Here is a 24,992-nt window from a genome sequence, read left to right on the forward strand (position 1 = left end):
GCAGCATACCATGCATGAAATATTTGCATCACTAGCCATGCAGTTATAGCGTGTCGGTAAAGCAGCTGCCCCAGGGATAGGTTCTGCATGTCATGCATGTCGAATGTAATGCACACAGGACTCTAGCTTTAGCAGACAATTTTTTCCCCTTTGTGTCTTTTGCTGATTGTGAGTTCTCTGGGACCATTAAAAATTTTTCCCTATGTAAATTGCTTTGTGAACTTTTTGAAAAGCAATGTATACATATTTTGTAGTATAGGAATGATATAGAAAATACAATCATCCAACATTTATTGTTGGTAGAAAGTGTGAGGTTTTTGCTGGCACTAGAAACACATGTTGGAATATTGTCCTGTCCCTGATTTATCAAAGCAGTGTCTGCATTTGTCAAATGGCCATGAATCTTGAACCAGAAGTGGGAAGGATAATCCTGTTGCTGATTTAGCACATAAAGTAGGGTTTTTTGTTTTTTTGAAGAGATGTGTGTTGCTATCTCCCCAGAGGTATTTGTACCTTCAGTTGAAAAGCTTATAAACTTAAATGGGGGGGGGGGAAGAAAAGATTATAAGATGTGCAGAAGCTCAGAGCAACAACACCAGAAGTAGACTGACTCAGAGGGTAAGACCAGTACTAAAAGGGGGGAAAAAGTTATCTTTGCCTAGTCTACTTTTGAAATTATAGTCTGGAAACAGAACCCTCATGACTAGAGTAAGTATGAGTTAGATAGATTGATGAAAAGTTTTCTTTCAGGAGTCATATGATCATTGCATCTCTTGGACTTGGAATTGATCAGTACATTTTATTTGTTTGTTTATTAGGGTTGTGGCAAAAATATTGGGAAGGCAGCACTAACACTGAGAGTTGGGAACACATAACAAAGCTCATTTATGCCCCCTCATGGCCAATGGGAGCACAGTGATATCATTTCTGGAGGGAGAGAATATTTCTTACTGAGGAAGAGTGGAATATTCTCAGTTTCAGTATCACAGTTCATAGCAAAAATGCTCATTTTACTTCTTAAGAATCAGTATTGATTTCAACAACTGAAATTTTTTCTTTCCTCGAAGAAACTCTGTGCACTTAAGATACAAAATACTGTAATACAAACAATATGCAAATATTACATGGAAGCAATCTTTTGGAAATACAGTCGTGCGTCACTTAACGACAGGGATGCAGACCAGCACCCTCATTTGTCAAGCAAGGTTTGTCAATAAATGAAGCCTCCGAAGCCAAGGGGAGCTGTGCTCCCCTCACTCCAGAGGCTTTTCTGAGCCCTGCAGACACAGTGCAAGGCTCTGAATGGTCGTTTTGGCCAAAAAGAAGCTACGCGCGCTGCCTCTGCGGTGCTCAGAAAAGCCTCTGGAGGTGAGGAGAGCACAGCTCCCTTGGCTTCAGAGGGAAGGGGCGGGGAGGGGGAAGGGACCAGAGGCAACGTTGCATATGTGGGCCGTCGCTAGTTGGAACATCACTAAGCAACATTCACCTGTAATATCCAGCAGCGTTATACTATAAATGATCTACTAACAAAATCTGTCTTCTCCACACTTGTATAGTCCCCCGTATCCTCAGGTGATGTGTTCCAAGACATACCATGGATGCCCCAAACTGCAAATTGAACCCTATGTATAAGTTGTTTTTTCTTTACATGCATACCTATGATAAAATTATTTTCACAACACTGCGTTAACACTGCAATGTGGACAGCAAGAATACTAGAGGCTAACTGGATGTGAGTAAAGTGAGCCAGCTTGGGTACAGAGGGGAAAAAGAGATGAGTCATGAGCACGATGGAGTGGGAAGGTTTCACCTTGTTACTTGGATAAGGGATGCTCACACTGGACCTATTGTTTTAAATTTTTAATAAATGTTTTCTTTAATGAACCATCTCTAGAATCAAGCTAAAAACTTGTAAGTGGTAATTTTTTTGGGTGGAAGTGATTTTTAAAAAAATACTATTTGAGCTCAGACTTTGTCTTTGGTTGCACTAGGAACATATTGCTGCTTTTGCTCAAAGCCCCTTAAGCACCATCAGTTATTGCTGAACAGCTCTTGTATGTTCAGCTGCACTGGGATTCCTTGAAGCAGCAGTAGCACAGGTGCCCCAGTGCCAGCCTTATCTGGTGCAGCAGTCTCAAGCACCAAGTAAATCACTGCCATGGAAATTTTTTTCATACTGGCATATGTCATGTCGTAAGCACCATATAAATGAAATAAGCTCTCTGGTTCTTTTTTCTTTTTCCTCTACAAAGGAAGTGTTCCACTTCTCACTTAAAATAATCCAACTGTTTGTTGAGTAGGGGCCCAGTCCTTTCCAATTTTCCAGCACCAGTGCAACCGCAATGCAACCCCAAGGGAAGGGAACAAATGTTGCCATACCTTAAGGAGGCCTCTGTGACTGCTGCCCCACCACAAGATGCAGTGCATTCCCCATTGACACAGCTGCACCAGCACTGGAAAATTGGATAGGATTGGGCCCTAGGTTTATTCATTGGAGCTGAATAAAATTACTTTTATTATTTTTCCTGCTTTTACCTAACTGATTATTTGCATAAGCATTTCTTCATACGAGTGTATTGATTCCATCACTTCTTTATCCAAAAGATCTTTGGTACCTCATATCGTTCTTTGCCTCTATGCCTGCATCTTTTACCTGAGTTGAAACTCATGCCAAGTCCATTAGGGACATTATTATTTCAATATTTGATTTAAGTCCAGCTGACTGCCTCCTTTAGAAAGACACTCTGCAGTCTGTCACAAAGAAAGATGGTAGAATGAAGTTTGGCACGTGATGATAGGCGATAAGACAAGGAAGAAACAGTTCCTTCAGACTACCTGGAGGCAGAGTAAAAGAGAAGAGAACTGGACTCTTAATATTCATGACTCTGCATAATGCAAACGTAATAAGTATTTTAATATGCAAAATGGAATTTGATTGAATTCAAATTTTCATATACAACAAATGGAATGCTAGTTCTGTTTGCCAGGTTGTGCTTGAGGGAGTTGCAGTAATGCGGTATAACCTAGCAGGAAGGAAATCCTTTGGCTTCATGCCTCTCGAGGGAAGTGGCAGGAGATTAAAGGTGTAGGATGGTGATGGGGACGTCTAATTGTTAGCTAAGAGGACTTTCTGTAGCTCAAACTCTCTCTCTCTCTCTCTCTCTCTCTCTCTCTCTCTCTCTCTCTCTTGGTTTTATCTGGGGAATAGAAGGCTTTCAGTATTTTGAAACTTAAGCAGCTGATGAGCGTAAGTAGATCACATCTAGTGGAAGTTGTTGTAAGAATTACCTTCAGTGATTGGGATTGCTACAGATGGCAATATTGCTACAGATGGCTATGTAGGAATAACTTTGCTGGATCAGACCCATCTATTCTGGCATCCTGTTTCTTACAGTATCCACCCTTCACCAAGCCCATGAATAGGGCTTGAAGCCAATAGTCCTTTCCTAATGTTTCATGACATCAACTATAATTCAGTGACATACTACCTCTGCATTTTTGTACCCAATAGCCATTGACAGACATGTTCTCCAAAAATTAATATCCAGAGATGGGCACTCAACTCATGTTCACTTTATTCGAGTTACAAAAAATGCTGTTTTCACCTTTTAAAAAAGCTTTTACTAACTTTAAAAAAAAATGTAACTTCATTTGAGAAACAAGAACAACAAAAATGTATGGAGTTGGTCAGGAAATAAATTGTAAACATGTGCTCCCTTAGATTTTCCTAACAATGCACTTTCACTCTCATAGGAGTTGAAAATTGCTGCTTGGACGAGCTCATACATTAGCCTATAATGTTTTCTGATCATTAAAAGCATTACATGCTGCCAAAAGAATGAAGAATTCCTTGACAATTAGACTAAACACAGCAACACTGTATATTCATTGAAGAACTCCCAAGAAGTGAGAGGATGAGCAGTTCAGAATCATGAGGAAAAAATGTTTCGTTGGGTGCCTGGTTTCAATATTCCACTACGCATGAAAAAAACGGATTAATTTTATTGTTTGCTTTTATGACTTTGAAGTCTGCAAGTAAACGGGTTTTGTAGCTGGACTTTATTTCACATATCCTGGAACCAAACTCATGCTCCTTTATTGATTGATTTCCATCCTAAGGAGCACATGCGGAAGGACGCTTATGAAAGCACACTATTCCCCTGCCTCTTCAGCACAGCAGCCTCTGTGTCTTCCAAAACTCAATTCCAGAGGATAAGGTGACCCCTCCTTGAATAGGATCAATATGGCAGAGGACAGCAGAATTCGGAAAGATTATGCCCATTAAACACAAAGATTATGCCCATTTTCTCAACAAATTATTTTTAAGGTGGTTTATAGCAGATTGATGCCGAATCCTATCCAACTTTCCAGTGCTGATGCAGCTGTTCCACCAGGCTGTGCACTGCATCCTGCACTGTGCACTGCATCTTGCAGTCACGGAGGCCTCCTCAAGGAAAGGGAACATTCCCTTACCTTGGGGTTACATTGCAGCTGTCTTGGTGCTGGAAAATTGGATAGGATTGGGCCCTAAAACAATGCAAGAATAAAGCACAAATAACTATAAGCACAGAAAATCCTGCATTTAATAAATGCTTTGCTGGGGGTGGTGTGGGGTTCATTACCTCAGAATGCGAGATGCAAGTGATGGCACCAGGATACAGGTCTCTTGTTGTCTTGTGTGCTTCCTGAGGCATTTGGTGGGCCACTGTGAGATACAGGAAGCTGGACTAGATGGGCCTATGGCCTGATCCAGTGAGGCTGTTCTTATGTTTGTCCTGATGGATGTGTTTCTGAAATGTTTTCTATAACCTGAAAGCTGAGAAGTATTTTGTTGTAGTAGTGATAAGTCTTTCAGTGTACCGTGTCGATAGTGCAAAGAGTAGAAAAATGCTAAGAGTAAGCAGTTGATTCCCACCAGCATGGGCCTGCTCCCAGTTGTCCAGCTAGAAAAAACTGATTTCCTTTGTCTTCATTCAAGTCACCGAGCTCAGATTTAATCTTGCCTCCCATTTCCCCAAGAAACATGACTTTTAATGGTTCTTCAGTGGTTTGGAGATTGTGGTGAACAAATCTGAGCAAACTGTATTCCCACCTGATCAATGTACTGTGTCCTTGTACCTCCCTGTAAACCCGAGGCAGGGTTTGGGGATTATAACTGAATTGTACCATTCAGCAGGGTAATGTCAGCCTTGCAGCAGGTCCTATCTCTGAACTCTCCTTTTTCTTTAGAGTAGGCACCTACCCTGACTCAGAGTTTTGACACATCTGCTGATGATCCTACCTTCTCTATGCCAACCCTCACCCCTAAAAGGGGTTGAGGCAGTTGAATTTCACTGCCTGTTCCCAAACTAGGAAGTCTTTCTGGCCAATTTTACAATGAAAGCTGAGAAGTTACCAGCCCTTGTGTCTGGAACCTTTAGTAGTTGCATTCAGTTCAGAACCCTGGAGTATATATTGTTTTAGCAATGCTCCAGGCACTCCAAGAAAACATTGTGCTCCTAGAACTCTTCATTTGCATGTAGATGGAAAACAATAGAAACTGGAAGGGCACAAGAGATAGGAAATAAGAATGGAGGGAATGATTTGCAGACAGTTGTAAACAAGTTTGAGCAAACTATTCCCAACAGAGTAATGTGCTTTCTGCAGCCATTAGCTTTAGAATAGATATCTGTCTGCTTAAAAGAAGCTGGCAGAAAATTGATGCTTTTCTTACAAGTTCTGACTAAATGTTCATTTTATGAATTGTGCATGCCAGGTTTATGATCCAATGAGCAGTCTCCCACATGGTTTGTTAAAGAAAGGTATGCGTCAGGGAATACCCTATGAAACTCTTCATTACTTCTCTTAGCTATACTTTAAAGATGCAGCGCTCTGTCTCTCCCCCCCCTTTCAGAGAGAGAGAGAGAGAGAGAGAGAGAGAGAGACTCATCCATAAGAACAATCCTAACTTTTGGCAGGTACTCATTAGCCCTCTTCAAAAGCCATTTCCCCTTGTTCCTTTCTGCCTTGCTCCCTACCAATAAGCCCAAAGACACCCACATTTAGCACTTGTCTGCTGGGAAAAGAAGCAGGAGTGATTCATTTGTCACTCTTCATGATCTATAAATCTGAGCAGCTTAGCATTCTCTATGATTTATGTAGGTCAGCAGAATAAAGACACAATGAGTACCAGTGCTTTTCCATAACATTCTTCTCTAGCAGTCCAATCCTATCCAACGTCCTGTGTGGCCATGCAGCGGCACCAGTGTGGTGTCTGCTGCATATTGCATTTGTTCCCTTGCCCCAGGGAAGGCCCTTGCCAGGCCAGTGGGTCTACTTGAACCTGTTCCTGGCACAAGTCTGAGTGGATTCTTGAAGTCTAATCGGGCCTGGGAAGGTGGCTAGGATTTGGCAGACACTTCTGCTGCTGAACCCGCCCCCTTCCTGGGTCTGATCTTTCCCCATCTGTTGCCTCTCTGTTTCATTTCCTCCCTGCCTCCCTTCTGCCCCTTGCAATCTTACCTTCATTGGCAGACCTCCATGGAGCCATTGCTATGCGTGGAGTCGCTTTGGCCTTACCGCTGGAGTTCCGGAAGCATCCTGCTCCCTGTGCTTTCAGAAGGCCCTTTGCAATGGCTGGAAAGCATACCGCGCCACTGGAATGCATCTTTCGGTGGCAGGGAGGGGGGATAGAATTGGACCATAACAGTCCAATCCTATGTATGTCTGCTCAGAAGTAAGTCCCACCGAGTACACTGGCGCTTACTCCCAGGTAAGTGTGCCTAGGATTGCAGCCTAAATGTGGATTAAAAGAAAAAAGTGAAATCTTCTTCTAGATTTTGCATAGTTTGTTGCCCTCATATTGGTTTTGAACATGCAAATTGGATATTTAAAAGTGTGTGTATTATAGTCTTTTATTTACATTATTGAAGAAACAAAAATAGAAGAAACAGTTGAAAAGCAAATCAAAACTGCTGTGGTATTTGGGAGTGGTAGAAGTGTCTACAATGTCATTTATGTTAGCCAGTTGGTCTTAACCTCAACCAGGTTTTCATACAAACGTGAAGAACCATTTTTTTTTCCAGAGCTTGACCTTAGAGATGAATCTTCATTTACTAGATGTTCCCTTTTGCAACCCAGTTCACAAGCTTTTGATTTCTGTTCATGTTTTCAGGATATGATATTGGCCACTGCTACTTATGCACTTTCATCTAGCGATCAAAGTGGAATGCTGTAACAAAGAAAAAGTCATGTGGGTTGTAATGTATCCCAACAGGTGCAGTCATAAACGGGTATTTAAGACTGTGTGATTTGTGAATCATTGCTGTATCGAAACAATAGAACCTTCTGTTTTGCTCTTCTTGTAGGACTTGGTTATCAATATTTAGCATTGAAATAACGTTCATGTTTGGTATGTGCAGACCTGAATGCGATAAGCATATTCATATGCATGGGTTTTTTTTCTTGTTGTTATTGACATAAAAAACTGGATGTGATATTATGATTCAGTATTGTGGATTTAATGGATATTTACAGAAGATAAGCAAACACTTAACATAGTGCATTGAAGTGGATTACAGTGCTGGAGATGTTGCCATAATTGTAATTATTAAATCGTATGTAAACATAAAGGACGCTTTCAGAGGTCTTTTTCCAAGCTACAGGAGGCAAAAACATATTGCAGGAAATAGCTCATTTCCGGCTAAGAGGCTACTTCTGTGGTCTGGCATCTGAGTCCATCCTCAGTACTTTCTGATCTCTCTTCCGGGAGAGAAGAACCTAGAAGCTGGACCAAGGTTGCAATCCTATTCACACTTATCTGGGAGTAAGCCCCATTGACTATAATGGAACTTACGTCTTGAGAGAGATACATAGGCTTGGGCCCCAAATCATCAACTGCCAGGGACCAGAATATATATACATACCCCCACTCTGATGACAGTGACAATAGGATAAGAACATAAGAACAGCCCCACTGGATCAGGCCATAGGCCCATCTAGTCCAGCTTCCTGTACCTCACAGCGGCCCACCAAATGCCCCAGGGAGCACACCAGATAACAGGACCTCATTCTGGTGCCCTCCCTTGCATTGGCATTCTGACATAGCCCATTTCTAAAATCAGGAGGTTGCACATACACATCATGGCTTGTAACCCGTAATGGATTTTTCCTCCAGAAACTTGTCCAATCCCCTTTTAAAGGCGTCCAGGCCAGACACCATCACCACCAGGATAGCGAATGAGTCAGTTCAATTTATGTGTGAATAGAGCATGAATCTAGTCTAAAGTTTTTTAAATTGCCCATGTGAACTCCTGTTCTCACATTACCTTTAGAAAAACTGCTGGTTAAATTTAGAAAAAAAAATAGACTGTTATTTTGGCACAGCCTAAAAAGTTATAGTAAATAACAAGAACAAGATGACCTTGGTCCAGGCAGTATCTCTCAGCCTCATTTACCTCACAGGGCTGTTGTGAGGAGAGAAGGCGGGGAGGAACTATATACACCACCCTGAGCCCCTTGGAGGAAGGGTGGTATAAATATGTGAAATAATTGGTTCTTGTGCTTGGAAAAAGTGTGCACATCCATACAATACCATGGGCTTCAGCTTCCTAAGGAATGAAAACTCTTGCTGACACAAAAGAATGAGGTGTATAAAATGGATGACTGTTATTTAAAATGTGGGATGAAGAAAACATTCCATGTGCGAAAACTAAAAAAAAATTAGTGGATAAGCAGCACCTCCCTCTCTTTTACTCACACACACACACACACACACACACACACACACACACACACACGGAAATACTTCCTAACACACACACACACACACACACACACACGCGCGCGGAAATACTTCCTAACAGTGCATAATTAACCTGTGAAATTAATTGACACAAGAGGTAGTAGTATTGTTAACATGCATAACTAATACTTTTTTTTTAATTTCGGCATACTTAATTTTTATAGGGCGTTTGACCTCCTGGGCCTGTATTCTAGTGTCTGTTACGTAAAGTGCAACGAGGCATATTAAGTAAAGGCATCTAACTGTAGCACAGATCTAGTAACTGTGAATGGCTAATGATTGCTCTTCTTCCCTATAGGAAAGGTTTCAAGTCAAGAATCCTCCACACACATATATCCAGAAATTAAAAGGCTATCTTGATCCAGCTGTAACTAGGAAGGTAAGTGATTTTGATTTTATTTGATAACAAAATGAAGGGGTGTTGGCATTCTGATCACTAGGAAATACTTCCCTTGGTGAGCCTGCCTTCTCTGGGAATCTCTTTCCCTGACAGGTGTTAAGATAATCATGAGAGGACTAGGTGCCACAAACCAAACATAGATTGCTCACTATCCTGAGGTGAACTTTCCCACCCCAGACATCCCATTTCTGCCAAGCAGTAAGGATAAATTTTCTGTGCAATATGTTCAGATTATGTGGTGAAAAGGTCATCTGTAATCATAGTTCCTGTTAATACTGTATCAGAAATTTGTCTTGATAGAAAATTGGAGACTTTGGCTTGGGAAAAATGTTCTGTGAAAAGAGAAGTTTTCATTTCAGAATGTACTGCTTCCATTATACCTGCAGTTTTCAAACTCTCCCAGAGTTTGAAACCTGCAGTAAGTCCTTGCAGGGGTGGGGGGAGCCAGCGGGGGCGGGGGGAAGGCAGTGAAGCGATCCCCAGGATCGCGCCACTCGGGGGCTGCAGGGACTAGGGTGCACTCACCAGTCCCTGGAGCAGTGTCCTGGGGTGCGGGGAGTCCTGCGTGAGCCTCTGCAGGTTATGGGAATGCGATATGTATAAAGTCCACATTTTATGTGAACTTCATTCAGTCATGACATTTTTTGAAGGTTTTATATGTCATGTTGTTAATCTAAATATTGCACTCAGCCATCTTTTTGCTTTGTGAATTATAGAAGTTTAGGAGAAGAGTTCAAGAATCCACACAAGTATTACGAGAACTAGAAATTTCTTTAAGAACCAACCACATCGGGTAAGCATATTCTAATAATATTGTTCTTCATTCACAGTGAAGATAGTTGCAACCCAACATAATCCAGTCAAAACTGATAACTTCCTTAGGGGACGCAGGAAGGTGTCAAATCAATAATCTCTCAATCACAGTATTGATTACACTGACTGGGAGCACCTCTTCAGGGCTTAAGCCCGGGATATTTCCTTGCCCTACCTGAAGATGCTGGCACCTGAACTAAGGACCTTCCGCACGCAAGGCAGAGGAACTGGTGCTCGACCATTAGACTATAGTTTCTCTCTACTACTTCCCCTCTCTTGAACCAATTGTGCCCCCTTGCAATTCAATTTGTAAAAGAAATACTGAAGAACAGTTGTTTTTGAGCTTTATACTTTCAGTCAATCTTTTTCACTTTGACTTCTCTGTGGAGGAATTCCTGAACGTGTGTTATAGAATTCCTTATGCTTGGAGAATTTTGGCATGTGTGCTCGTGGACAGGCTTGTGTGATCTCCTTTGTTTCGGAACCCTGAAGCTGTATTAAAAAGGAATATGATGTCTGAGCTTATGCTCAACCTGGGAATTGGTTTTGGATACCAGAACTGAGCTCACCGCTCACTGTCCTTTCATACAAAAAGCCACTTCTGGTTCTCTCCACTGATTTTATCATTTTAGCGGTGGGGAATGTCTTTTTTGCTGCTGTTGTTAAACAATTGTGAGCAAAAGATCCTTGCAGATCTACTGCAAATCATGCTCACAGTTTACATAGTTTGGGGGTGCTCCCCAGTGCATAGGTAGCAATCATGACCAGTCCTAAATGATGGGACCAGGTTTATCTGAAGGAGCAGCTCCTTATATGTGGATTTGTTCACTTCTTTCATTCTTCCTCTGTAACTCTGCTCCACTGTCCTCCATCACCAGAAGTTCAGTTGGGGGGTTGCCTTTGGGGAACTCCTTGCCTTTGGAGGCTAATTTCACCCCTTCATTTTTGGTGTTTTGGAGCTGGTGAAGAGTGTTTTGTTTTACCAGGTGTTACAGTTATGTTGATTGTCCTGCTGCTGAGGTGGCTTGTGTTTCTCTGCTGCTCTTTGTCCTGTTTGCATTACTGTGAAATTTTAATAATGGTAATAGTATTTAATTATTTATGAAAATGTATTCAAAGTTTGATTTGTTGTTCGTGAGTTGCCTCGGGGTTCACTGGATAGGTAGGATTATGAAACCCATAAATAAATAAGTCAGAACTGCCAGTGTATCCCCATCTACTTTCTGGCCACTCTCATTTTAGGGTACACACTTGCTTCATGCAAGCATGAAGAGCATCAACTTAGCCCTAGAGCACACACAATTGTATTTTGCGATGTAAATAGGACACATTAAGTTGATTGAAAGATGTAGAATTTCAGTGTGTTGGCATCCCCCTAGATCTTTCACAAACTATTTTGGTTAAAGTTCTTCTTTGTGTTTAATTGCACCTTTTGCAAAGCCTGTTGAAGTGAAATTGACCATGAAATACCAAAGCTAGGCCAACACTTCTTAATACAGGGTTGGCAAAGAAGTAAATGTTTCGGCAGTATCTTTGAGGTTATGTGCCAATAATGTCTGTAAGCAATTGAAGCAGTTTGTCATCAGTTAAACCCTAAGCTTCAGAAACATTTTCCAAACCAAATTTTTAGTAGAAGTTGTCAGCTTGTCATCGTATTCTTACATTTTTTGGAAACTTGCTTGAGAGTTAACTTAAAACGCACGTGCATGCACACACACACACACGCCTAGCAAAATTCATGACTTGCTCTATGCAACTCCAGATGTTATGTTTGAAGAATGAGGTGGAGAAAGCGGTGGGAAGGAAAGCAGATCAAGGCCAGGAAGGGTGTGGTTGGCAGCTGCCCTATTCCTCTTCCCAGTTTTGATCTGCCTTCCCAGGGTCACTAGCTAACTCACAGATGTGGGTCCAAGTAGACCAGGCAATGGAGATTTGCCCCTAGCCAAGGGAATAAATGTTCCCTTACCTGGAGAAGACCTCTGGCTGGATGCAACACATACTCTGGTGGCGAGGCTGCATTGTTGGGGGTTGATAAAGCTATTTGGCTGTTATGAAGATAAGAATAGGCAAGACATTATACACTGCTCAAAACAATAAAGGGAACACTGAAACAACACAATGTGACTCCAAGTCAATCACACTTCTGTGAAATCAAACTGTCTGCCTAGGAAGCCACACCAATTGACAATCAAGTTCACATGCTGTTGCACAAATGGAGTACACAACAGGTGGAAATCATAGGCAAGTAACAAGACACCCCCAATAAAGGAGTGGTTCTGCAGGTGGTGACCGCAGACCACTTCGCAGTCCCTATGCTTTCTGGCTGATGTTTGGGTGACCTTTGAATGCTGGCGGTGCTGTCACTCTAGTGGCAGCATGAGGCGGAGTCTGCAACCCACACAAGTGGCTCAGGTAGTGCAGCTCATCCAGGATGGCACATCAATGTGAGCTGTGGCAAGAAGGTTTGCTGTGTCTGTCAGTGTAGTGTCCAGAGCATGGAGGCGCTACCAGGAGACAGGCCAGTACACCAGGAGATGTGGAGTAGGCCGTAGGAGGGCAACAACCCAGCATCAGGACTGCTACCTCCGCCTTTGTGCCAGGAGGAACAGGAGGAGCACTGCCAGAGCCCTGCAAAATGACCTCCAGCAGGCCACAAATGTGCATGTGTCTGCTCAAACGGTCAGAAACAGACTCCATGAGGGTGGTATGAGGGCCCGACGTCCACAGGTGGGGGTTGTGCTGACAGCCCCACACCGTGCAGGACATTTGGCATTTGCCAGAGAACACCAAGATTGGCAACCTCTCCACTGGCGCCCTGTGCTCTTCACAGATGAAAGCAGGTTCACACTGAGCACATGTGGCAGACGTGACAGTCTGGAGACGGCAGGGAGAACGTTCTGCTGCCTGCAACATCCTCCAGCATGACTGGTTTGGCAGTGGGTCAGTAATGGTGTGGGGTGGCATTTCTTTGGGGGACCGCACAGCCCTCCATGTGCTCGCCAAAGGTAGCCTGACTGCCATTAGGTACCGAGATGAGATCCTCAGACCCTTTGTGAGACCATATGCTGGCGTGGTTGGCCCTGGGTTCCTCCTAATGCAGGACAATGCTAGACCTCATGTGGCTGGAGTGTGTCAGTTCCTGCAAGATGAAGGCATTGATGCTATGGACTGGCCCGCCCATTCCCCAGACCTGAATCCAATTGAGCACATCTGGTACATCATGTGTCGCTCCATCCACCAGCGCCACGTTGCACCACAGACTGTCCAGGAGTTGGAAGATGCTTTAGTCCAGGACTGGGAGGTGATCCCTCAGGAGACTATCCGCCACCTCATCAGGAGCATGCCCAGGCGTTGTAGGGAGGTCATACAGGCACGTGGAGGCCACATACACTACTGAGCCTCATTTTGACTTGCTTTATGGACATTACATCGAAGTTGGATCAGCCTGTAGTGTGTTTTTCCACTTCAATTTTGAGTATGACATCAAACCCAGACTTCCATGGGTTAATAAATGTGATTTCCATTGATGATTGTTGTGTGATTTTGATGTCAGCACATTCAACTATGTCAGGAACAAAGTATTTAATAGGAATATTTCGTTCATTCAGATCTCGGATGTGTTGTTTAAGTGTTCCCTTTATTGTTTTGAGCAGTGTATATTTTTCTCTGAGCTCCTTAGAGGAAGAGTATAGATGCAAATAAGATTAAGGGTGCAATTTAAAGGAGCCTCGCACTTGCAGGAACAAGTGTTCCAGAGGTACTAAGTGCTTTCTAGCTGTTACAAAAGATGACATGCTAGAACATGCTTTCTGGCCAGCTCTGCAAGTAGCCAGTGGCCACCTCCAAATGGCAGCAGATGCTTAATGCCTCCTGACCCAGGTAAGTTCGCAATGGGATAGGAAGTAGGGAAAGTGGGGACCAGAGAGGGGACAATTTAAGCAGCAGTAGTACATGCTGATACCTAACCCCCATCCTGGCCTGCATTCCTGGATGCATGCAAACTTCCACTACAGATACTGCTGGCACAGGTCTGAGTAGACCCAGTGGGCCAGCAGGCACTTACCCCATGGCAAATGTTCCTTTGGCCCGAGGAGGTCTGGAGGCCAGAAGTCACCCCCCACACACACACACATTAGCTGCTTTGACCCATGAGGAGTTATGATGGATTGGCCTGTCAAGTAATATCTGGCCAAAATGAGAGATCTTGGTGAAAACATAGTTATCAAGTTTTGGGTATTAAGTTAGCATTAACGTACTTTAATTGATGGATCTTTTTTACTCTTCACTGGAGTGAGCCCAAAAGACCCACATAATTTGCTCGGCACTTTCCATGACCTTTATGCTGCAATCTGTTTGTTGCTATAAATATTTCAAAGTTTGCTAAATGTTAGTACGTGAGCCAATCCACTCTGACTACAATATTTCAAGAAGCCCATCAACTCTGTTCAAGTATTGGTTAGATCACTGGTTTTATGAAGCTTGTTATGCCAGAAAGGTAATGCGTGTAGATTTGGAACTGAGCCCAGTCTAGAATTATTATGGTATCATTCTGCCTATACAGTAAGAAATCCAAATAATATGGACCCTTTCTTTTAAATCTGTAACTCAGTGGTGGTGGGCTAAGATACTGCATTTATTAAATCTAGTGCTATTTTCCTAATATCACATTCATTATATAGTTCTCATTAAAAGAACAGTGTTTCAAGCTTGCAGAGATTTCTACATTATTAAACACAATGCTGTGCAGGTTGCCCCCAAAATAATGCATAGATTAAAACTAAATAGGTGTGATACTATTAAGTGCATTAGATTACTGCAAAATAAAACCCAGTATATTATGAATCCCTCCAGGATTTCTTCAGATGTTGAGTTTCCTTTGGAATAGAGGGCTATAACAATACTGTGAGTTATATTTGCTATGGCTTGGGTCAGTTCCCTCTCCAACAGAACCCCAGGAAAGTTGAAAACATATTTGGTTTTATGACTTTGTCATAGTTTGAATAGACCCGCTATCACACATGCTTGATTTTATCCCCTCTTATTGTTAACTGAATGATGGTCCTTCACTGTAAGTGCATTTCCAGGTTTTCCCAAACAATAGAACAAGCATATGCTTTGCACAGACATTATGCAGAGGTGGCCCAAGGTGCTTTGGTGCCTGAGGCAGAAAACCCAAATGGCAGCTTCAGTGGCTGCAAGAGTACATTAAACCAGTGGTTCCCAAACTGTGGGTCAGGACCCACTAGTGGGTCACAACCTGATTTTGGGTAGGCTGCAAATATGTGATAGAAATATCAGATAACGAATTGCCTCAAGCCCTGAAGCTATTCAAAAATCAGATATTGTAGCTGCTAATTACTCTGCGAAGGGCTGAGCTCCTGCAGTTTGCATTTCAGTTTGCAATTCTTTCTAATTGCATTTTTTAAAAGGCTGGTAAACCTGGGTGGGTCCCAACAGAGTGTCATTTAAAAAATGGGTCCTGATACTAAAAAGTTTGCGAACCACTGCATTAAACCATGTGATCAACAATGTCGTTGACCAACAGCATATCATAACCATGCATGCAGTGGACTGTCTTACTCTGCTTTGTTATCAGGGTCAACCCTGAGTCTACGTGAGGTCTTGGGCTTGTCAGGTTTCAGTAGCATCGGTTGCATTTTCTGTCTAAATGTTCCTGAATGATAAATAGGGAGGTTTTGCATAGTTTAATACAGTGGTTCCCAAAGTCCTACTCTGACTTTAGAAACCCTGTATGTATTTGCTGGGGAGGGAAGGGGAGGGGCAGCAACACAATTGGGATGATTGTGTTGTTTCCGGAGAAGAGTTTTTCCAATTTACCTGGGAGTCACTATGGCTCTCCGGAGGGTCGGGGGGGGGGGGCTGTGAGCTCTTCTGCAGCCTACCCTGAGGCTTCAAAGTCCCATAAAAAAGAAAAAAAAACTTCCTGTTTTCATCAGGAAACCAGAAGTGAACTTTTTTCTTTTTTTATGGAACTCTGAAGCCTCAGGGAGGGCTGCAGAGGGGGTTGCATGCTCCCCAGACCCTCCAGAGAGCCATAGTGACCCCCAGGTAAGTTGGAAAAACCTTCCCCTCTCCGGCAGCAGCGTGATTGTCCCAATTGTGTTGCTGTTAATTCAAGGGGAATGGCCCTTTTCTGGTTCCCCTGGTGGATTGTGAACCACCAGTTTGGGAACCACTCGTTTAATATATTTCAATAATGACTGTTTTGTAACTATCTGCTAAGAAAGATTCATTGCACAAACCTTGTACAGATGTGCTAATTTCATGCTTTTTCTAACAGCTGGGTCAGGGAATTTTTGAATGAAGAAAACAAAGGTCTGGATGTTTTGGTGGAGTATTTGTCTTTTGCACAGTATGCAGTCACGTAAGTAAGACATGGCTTCCCATTTATTCCCACAGTAGAAAAACAAACCCATTTAAAATGTGGGCTGATTTCTTGTGTCGGTATTCATCACTGTGCACTAAAGAATGAGCAAATTTGGTGCAATAATCTCTCATTGTAACAGTAAAATGCCTTTCTTTAAAAGATCCCTTTCAGATATCTGCTTACACTGCTAAAATTTGTATATTGTAGAACTGTAAATATAATGACAATATAATAATAATTATTATCATCAATGTATTATACAGAGAATATTGTCAATGTTAATTAGTGCTATTAATATAACAGCTTGAAAATGTGGAATACCATGTGGTTTGCTTCACTACACTGAGGTGTAGTATTCTACACACATAACAGCTAGTCCATCTATATACAGATAGTGAATTCAAGCGTGTGTGTGCCTATCAATTTGTATTTTAAATGAGGCCAAGCACAGACATGGCAAGTGGTTTTTACATACTTGGGGAGACTTCCTCAGTATGCAGAGATAGAAAAGTATGGAAATTTGAAAGAAAAAGGAGACAACCTCAAAACCAACTGATATGGGTTGAACCTGTTCAGTGGCCTTAGGAGCTATGGGACTTTGAGGGGGAAAATAGCAGCATACTGGGGGTGGGGCAGGAATGGGAATTGACCTGTCTGAGACAATTGGGCATTAGAGCTGGGTAGGTGTAACTTCTTGTTGCAGGTCACTCTTCAGAATGTATCAGTGCAAACCAGTTCTATAGAAGTAGGGGAAGCAAAAGTACTAGTGAATGACATTTTTCTTTCTTTCTCTTGCTTCTGCTCTAGCTTGCACAGAAGGATTTCCTATCTTAGTATCAGTGAACTCCAAGTGTCATTCCACGTGTTCCACTTTGCATGTTCCAGGAGAAGCAGGGAAAGCAAAGTATACCACAGTCCTACTTCTGCTTTCCCTGTCTGTACTATTTGAGTTAGCCTTAAGAATAGCTGGAGTAAGACTGACTGTGGCAGTGGTGTGGTTGCTAGCAAAAAATACTTTGTGGGGGTGGGGAAGTAATGCAGATGCCATATGTACTTCCCATATGAAAACCTCTCACATTGCTGTTCTGCTACTGGGGAGAAGTTGATGACTTGGAGGATTTTCAGTTCCGCTTCCCCATTTGCCTCCTTACCTAATAAATAGATAGTCAAGGCCATGAGGGGCATTTGCCTGTTTTCCATTCCAAATGCTCATCATGATAATGAATCCTGCAGCGCGCGTGCACACACACACACACACACACACACACACACACACACACACACCATCTCTCATTGTTCTCTGAATCAGGACTGCTGATTCTAGGATGAATGGAGATGCCGTTTTATTTTTAAGCTGTGTACTGGATATCCTAATGTTTCTATTGCTCAGAAAGGAGCTTGACTGGGATTTTATTTCTATTAAAATTAGATTCATAGCAGAAAATTACACATTTCTAAAAACCTTATTGATGTAGAAAAAATTGCATATGGTACCAAAATGTGCTTGCTTTAAAGAGTTTAAAATTGAAGGCTAGCAAGCACTTTTGTGTGCCATTTTCTCTTCTTTAATTTGGTAAATTTTGAGAAATAATCTCAAAGCATGTGTGTGTGCGAGAGGAAGGGAGTGAGAATTGACTCTCTTTTTAATCAGGCTATATTGGGCAAGGACTAAAAAAAATCAAGAATGATGTGTAATGATTACAGTAATGCATTTCATATGTTTAGACCTCAGTCTTGGCCAACATTGGAGCAAATGCCTACTTGCATATTGACAGTTCAAACAAGTTAGAGCACAAAGCTTCTTGATTTATTTTTTTAAAAAAATGACATGAGCTCTGAGATTACATCTCTGAGGCAGCTCTGGAGGTTTGTCATCATCAGTAGATCAAGCTGTGCTAAAGTTAGGAAAAGTCTCTATAAGGTTGTAAGGTGCTTTCTCAATTCAATCTCTGTGACAGCCCTTTACTCATTTCCCAAGATACAAATTTACTGTGAAATATTCATAAAACTAGCACTCTGTTCCAGCTCAAGGGGAAATGTGTTGCAGTGTGTTCTGTTGCTTTATCCTTGACTGTAATCTGTTGGGACATAGTAAATCTGCAGATGTTCAGTGGCAGGAAGGAAAATGCTATCTGCATTTCTCATGCTCACTCTCATTTTTTAGAGTTTACTTTAGGTTAATTTTGTGTTTTTACAAACCTGCATTGACATGTCTATTTTTTTTTCCAGGTTTGACTTTGAAAGCTTGGAAAACAATATGGAAAACTCAATGGATAAATCTAAACCTTGGAGCCGATCCATTGAGGATCTACACCGTGGAAGTAATTTACCCTCTCCTGTTGGTAATAGCATTTCCCGCTCTGGCAGACATTCTACTCTACGGTAAGAGCGTCCTTAGGAAAAGAAGAGAGTTTTATGTGGGAAGGACTCTTCTCTGTAGTCTACTCTCTTCATAATGCCAAATCTTAGAAGCTATTTATTAAAGTAAACATTTGCTGAGAGAGAGAGAAAAAAATTGCGATGAGCTAAGATTAGATTAATCTTGTGTCACTTTTATTTTGCAATTGATTTTGGGGCAAATGACTATCAAGTCTCCAGGAGTGCCCTCCTCTTTACTTATGTTGTGAAACTGCAAAGCAGTTAAGTTCTGGCACATGGTAGTAGTTACATTGCGAAAGCAATCAGCACTTGTGATGTGAAAATACAAATACTGTACACAGAGCTCATTGAAATAAAGCTGGCAAGGATAATTAAACTATATCATATGTCGGATCACTTATCATATGTTATGTTTACCATAATTTCTGCTTCAGCCGGTTTGGCCTTTCTGTAGGAAGCACTGGTTGCATAGGTTGTGGTGAAATGCGGTGTGTACATTGGAAAACAAAAAGGGATCATTTTTGCCTCGTATAAACTTGTTACTTTATATTGCCTACTATACCTACTATGCTTGAATCTACATACACCTATATGTAAAGCTGCTCGAGGTTTTTCTGGAATAGTCCGTGAGCGCTGGGTAAACTTTAGAGTAGGAAGTAACTTAACTTATGTGGTAGTGTGGAACAAGACATAGCAGAAGCTTGGAGGGAATTTTGAGAACTGGTAATATGCAAAAGTGACTCATGCAACTGACATGAAGAGCACGTGAGTAAAAAGTAAAGAGGAAGATCAGATGTTCGGGCTAGATTTGATCTGAAAGCATGGAAGATGTATTGTTTAAAGTGGAGCATGATAGCTATTTATAGAAATGTGGCTGCTTTCTACAGAAGATAATGTAGCTGTTATTGGACATTTGGTGGTTTGTAGGGAAATGCACTTAAATGTATCTCTTGTGCAGCTGTGTAGACTGCAGAGACCTTCAAGAAAACATATTTTGAAAATGTGGTAAATCGATGGTTGTATGTCCATTGTAGAATGTTTTTATTATGCGGATTGCAGTCATGTTCTCCTCCCCCCTTCCCCTGGGAGATATTTGCAACAGCAATTAAAAATTCAGGTGTGCATTGTACATTGCTTACATTTTTTTTCTCTTCCTCTCCTCTCCTTTCCTGTCCATCTCCTTTTCCATGGACCCCCTTACTGTATACCTTCTCCTCTTTTGCCCACCCTGTACCTCCTATGCCTTTCTTCTTTCTCTGAACCACCATTTCTTTTGCTCCTCACTGCCACCTTCTCTTTTTCTCCTCCATGCTCATCTGTGTCTCAAAATGCCACCAGAATGGTTTGTCTGCCTGAACAACTTCAGTTCAAACGCCGCCAGAGCTGCTTTTCACCCAACTGCCTCTGGAGCGGCTTCAGTTTACACTCTGCTGGTGAGGCTTCAAGCCGGAAAATCTCGTAAGTCATGGGTGTAAATCTACACCCAGGAACGCTGTGTAGTACATGGCAGCAGGTCCTCTCACACTGCTTTCCATGTGTTATAATGATGGTAACTCCATGTCATACGCGAAAGGTTCCAGGCAAAGACCTTTCCATATCTGAGATGTGTGTTATCTCATTATATTTCATATGCTGAAGCTTACTTCTGTATAAGTGTAAAAAAAAATTTAGAAAGGAATTTTGGGGACAAAAAGACAACTGTTTTTTTCTGAGTTCCCATTGTCTGTGATCAGTTATAAATACACCACAGGAAGTGCCTCATTTTTGTGTTGCTTAGCTTGATTTTTATTAGACAGTATTTCATAACAGGCTATTGCATTTTAAGGCTTTGCTTGGCCTATTTTCAGACCTTGTCACTGTCTTCAAGGGGGAACTTTTATTTTTAAATCTACCTAAAAATTAAAACCCATTACTAGTCAAGTTCGGTTTATCTCTATACAGTGTTCTAAACTGAATTAAAATTCCAAGGGTAGTTGTAAATGGCAACCACCCACGTATATGTTCCTCATTTATGCAATGTTCAAATGATGAGGCTGAAGGGACCCCTATCTCTCCCCCCCCCCACATAATTCAGACACTACATTTATGCACAGAATCTAGGTAATCCTTTTCCAAAGTCACCTAGTCAATTGTCAAAGCACCCCATTGTCTCAAGTGTTGAAATGTAATGGAGGCAACGCCTAGCAGAGAACTTGGTACGTAAAATTGGTTGACCCATACATATATATGCTTTCCGTTACAGGGATATTGCCTTATGCTCTAGTTCGGGGCCAGTGGTCTTCCGGGCCTACTCTGGGCAATGATCTTCATACTCATATTATGGGATCAGAATCTCCAGTACAAACTCCTTGCATGATCATGTGCAATTTCTGTATTGCCTTACCTTTTCTTGACTAAATCAGAATGGTTTTACATACGTTTTATTCAGTTAACAGCTGATATGTCCTAGATATCAAACGGCTGGGTCCCATGAACTTGTTTGCTGTTGGCTATATTTTAATTCCTTATTTACTCCAAGGAACTTAAGGTATCATACAATTAAGCATACAATTAAAAACACCCCTGTGAGGTAATTAGGCCAAGGCAGTGATTTTCAACCTTTATCATCTCACAGCACACTGACAAGGTGCTATAAAATTGTCAAGGCACACCATTAACTTTTTAAAATTGACAAAGCATGCTGTGCTGCTGACGGGAGGCTCACATCCCCCAATGGCCCTACTAATAAATGAACCTCCGTCAAATTCCTGTGGCACACCTGCAGACTATTTGTGCCCACCAGGGTAGTTGAAAATTGCTGAGCTTAGGGATAGTGACTGGCTTGAGGTCATTCAGTGAGTTTCATGACACTACATTTCACAGAATGGGGTATCAGATCCTAGTCTCCTTATTTCCAGAATCTCACACAGTACTGGTGGAGCTCTCAAGGCCAGCCCATCAGCCTGCAGCATAAAGACTATATACAAAGTCTGTTCCAGTAACTCACATTGTATATAATCTGTGAATTAAAGGAAGTGCTGTGGCTTGGTGGTAGAGTATCTGCTTTGCGTGTAAGAGCTCTTATATTCATTTCCTTGTTTGTCCAGGTAGGGCTGGGAACAATACGAATTAAACCTTGAAAAACCTCTGCCAATCAGTATTGACCATTTTGAGCTAGATTTACCAAACACTTGGCTCATTTATAAGGTAGCGGCACATGTTTAATGTGCCAAAAAGGTATTTTTTGTAGACTTCATCAAGTGAATGGGAGCTAAGCATACTCACTGCCATTCTCTTGTGCCATTTCCATTCATTTCAATAGGGTTTATACAGGACTTTCCAGCTGATGATGTCCCATGGACTAGATAGTCTGTCTTCCATTCTGCCAGCTTTACAGCTGTACAATGGTGGAGGATACGATTGAACTGGTAGCTGATGGTGTTTCCTCCCACTAAAAAAATAATAATAATAATAATAACAACTGGGTATTTATATACCGCCTTTTCTGGTCATCGAATTACTCCTCTGACTTTATTCAAGGCAGTTTACATAGGCAGGCTGTTTCTAAATCCCTTGAGGGGATTTTTACAATCATAGAAAGGTTCTCTCTTTCAAGAACCACACACCATTTCAGATGGATCTTTCTTGTTCTGGTCTCACTTCGGCTTCCAGTTGCCTCCCACGCAGGCTGAGAAGCAGCTCCTTCATCTCTCACATGAAGGGCAGCCAAGACCCTTCTTTGCTCACACCAAAGAGCAGATGGAATAACTCAGCTTGGCTTGTCAGCTACTTCAAGGTCTTGCCATTCACGGAGCTACTGGTGGTCTCGAACTGACGACCTTCTGGCTAACGGAGGCTCTACCCTCTAGACCAGACCTCCAAAAATACCAGACCTGAAAAGGGGGAAAACAGAGATAGTGCTGCTGATGCAGATAAAAACATGAAATAGCACATGAAGTATGAATAGAGTTATCTTTGTTGCTACTTTTTTTGGAAGGGAATAGATAGTTTCCCAATCACAGCCATGCTAAAATTTCTCCACTGCATTCTATCAGCAGTCCTTAGGTCCTCCATACAGGAGGGAGGGCACCCAATAGTTTCATAAAGGCACCAGTAAGTTTCATTCTCAAATAACTGAACTATGCATGTACACTTTTCCTAGCAATATGGACCACATTTGTGAGAAGGAAAGAAAGGACATTTTCATTTCTTTTCTTATATGTCTACTTTCCCTCATTGGCTAGAGCAGGGCTTTTCAGACTGGGGCGTCGCAACACCCCAAGGGCGACCCAGGATTGCACCCCTAGTTTTTTAAACCTGCTTAGGTTTTGAGGCATTTGGAAAGAGATGCAAACCATCTGGAAATGAGTTGAGAAAATTTTTTCAGATGTTGTAGAGTTCGTGTCAGTATGAATTTTCAAAGGAATACAAAGAAGGCTCTTGCTTTGCTTTGTGTTCTTAGCTGTGTATACTCAGGTACAAAATAGGCATATGACCTATCAAATGTGAAATGTGCTCATGTCCAGAATCAGGTGTGTGACCCAAAAACAAAAAAAATCTTTGTCACATTCCTTTCTGGAATCTGAGGAGGAGTATTTTTTTAAGAGACACAGAGCCCAATCCTATGCATGTCTGCTCAGAAGTAAGTCCCATTATAGTCAATGGGACTTACTCCCAAGAAAGTGTGGATAGGATTGTAGCCACGTATTCCTAACTATACATGCCATGCATATGCTCTTCACATCCATTGGGTCATTCCTGTATTCAGTATTTGAATGCACCTGAGTAAAAGTTTTTATTTTAAAGTGAGAATTATCCCTGAATTGCATTATTAATAAGGTCTGAGGGTTTGGAACCTTTCTGAGGAAAACTATATTTGAGCATGCTGACATTTTGCTAGTTCTTTTACAACATTTCAGAAGTTTTTCTTTTCTCTTAAATCCATTTAAAGCAAGCCTTGAGCAGTATTGGGAAATGAGTGTAAATGAAATGTGATTTGTTGGAATATTGGAAATTACGACAAGGATATGCTTGTATTTTAATAGTTATTTCAAACGATAACATAAACTAGCTTGGTTGGTTAATATTAGAGCTAAAATAGCTTATGATGTTTAGTCCCATGATGAACTGCACTCGAGTGGTAAAAGAACAGAACTGTAGAAGGTCTGTTGCCAAGTACAGAACTATATTTAAACTTTCAACCTATCTGAAATATATATATCCTCATGAATGTATGCAGGTGTCTTTCAGTTCACAATTTATGTTCAGCTGGGGGCTCCAAATGGAGTGAATTCAGTCACATTGATTTGTTTTGTGCCAAAGGGAAATATCCATTGCTTACAATTGTTGTTCATCACTGTTAGAGACATAGAGTCATGATGGGAGAAAGTAGTTAATCTCTCACTTTGAAAGTTATGGAAAGTGCCAGTGTATGTATGAGTCTCTGAAACAGTCTCTGAAACAGTGTTGCAGGTGTTGCTCCCAGATCAGGGTGACCAGATACAATGGAGGACAGTATACCTATAACAGTGATTTTCAGTCTTTTTCATCTCATGGCACACTAGCAAGGCACACCATCGGTTTTTTGACAATTGACAAGGCACATCGAGCGGCCAATGGGGGGCTCACATCCCCCAATGACCCTCTCCCAAATTTTCGCAACAAACCTAGGGATAATTTGTGGCACACTAATGTGCCACTGCAAAGTGGTTGTAAATGGCTGACCTATTCCTTTAACCATTGCACAGAAGAGGGAATTTGGGCAGGTGCAGCTCAACATGAAAGGGTTTAAAATTCCTAATTCCCTCTTATATGCAATGGTTAAAGGTATAGGCACTCAATCCTCCATTGTATCTGGTCACCCTGTCCCAGATGAATTTTCTGAGTTTCAGATTCCATGCTAAATAAAGGGCACAGGATGAGAATTTTCCCTGTAATTTGCTGGTTTGTAGCAACAGCTGTCTTGGATGGCCTAGAATGCTTGCTTAAGAGAATGCTCAGTGAGTCCAAAAGCCATGATATTCACATAGTGATTTCGATCATCACATGGTAGTAGGTACCAATGAGAGTAGGCAAGACTGTTAGTGAGCACAAAAGGAAATATTTTTCTATACTGTACTATATTACCATGGAACTCTATACTGTTAAACTAATGTTTGCTTTATACCAGTAAGTAAGGGTTTTGGTTAAATGCAGATGTAATTATAATTGTATCCAGACCAATATCTTTTGGCTTCATATATTTCAGTAGA

General features: G+C 41.6%; 1 protein-coding gene across 7 annotated transcripts in view; it reads left to right on the plus strand.

The window, feature by feature from the left end:
* Positions 1 to 24,992, plus strand: part of FMNL2 (formin like 2) — a 215,902-nt gene that overhangs the window by 129,723 nt on the left and 61,187 nt on the right. For all 7 annotated transcript variants that reach the window (XM_066611970.1, XM_066611966.1, XM_066611972.1 and 4 more), the window contains exons 3-6: positions 9,081 to 9,161; positions 9,899 to 9,975; positions 16,297 to 16,380; positions 18,613 to 18,765. In XM_066611970.1, the coding sequence (XP_066468067.1) occupies positions 9,081 to 9,161; positions 9,899 to 9,975; positions 16,297 to 16,380; positions 18,613 to 18,765 (395 nt within the window). The remainder of the gene's footprint in view (positions 1 to 9,080; positions 9,162 to 9,898; positions 9,976 to 16,296; positions 16,381 to 18,612; positions 18,766 to 24,992) is intronic.

The sequence above is a fragment of the Tiliqua scincoides genome, chromosome 1 (genome assembly GCF_035046505.1).
Source record: "Tiliqua scincoides isolate rTilSci1 chromosome 1, rTilSci1.hap2, whole genome shotgun sequence".
In the NCBI taxonomy this organism is placed as follows: Eukaryota; Metazoa; Chordata; class Lepidosauria; order Squamata; family Scincidae; genus Tiliqua; species Tiliqua scincoides.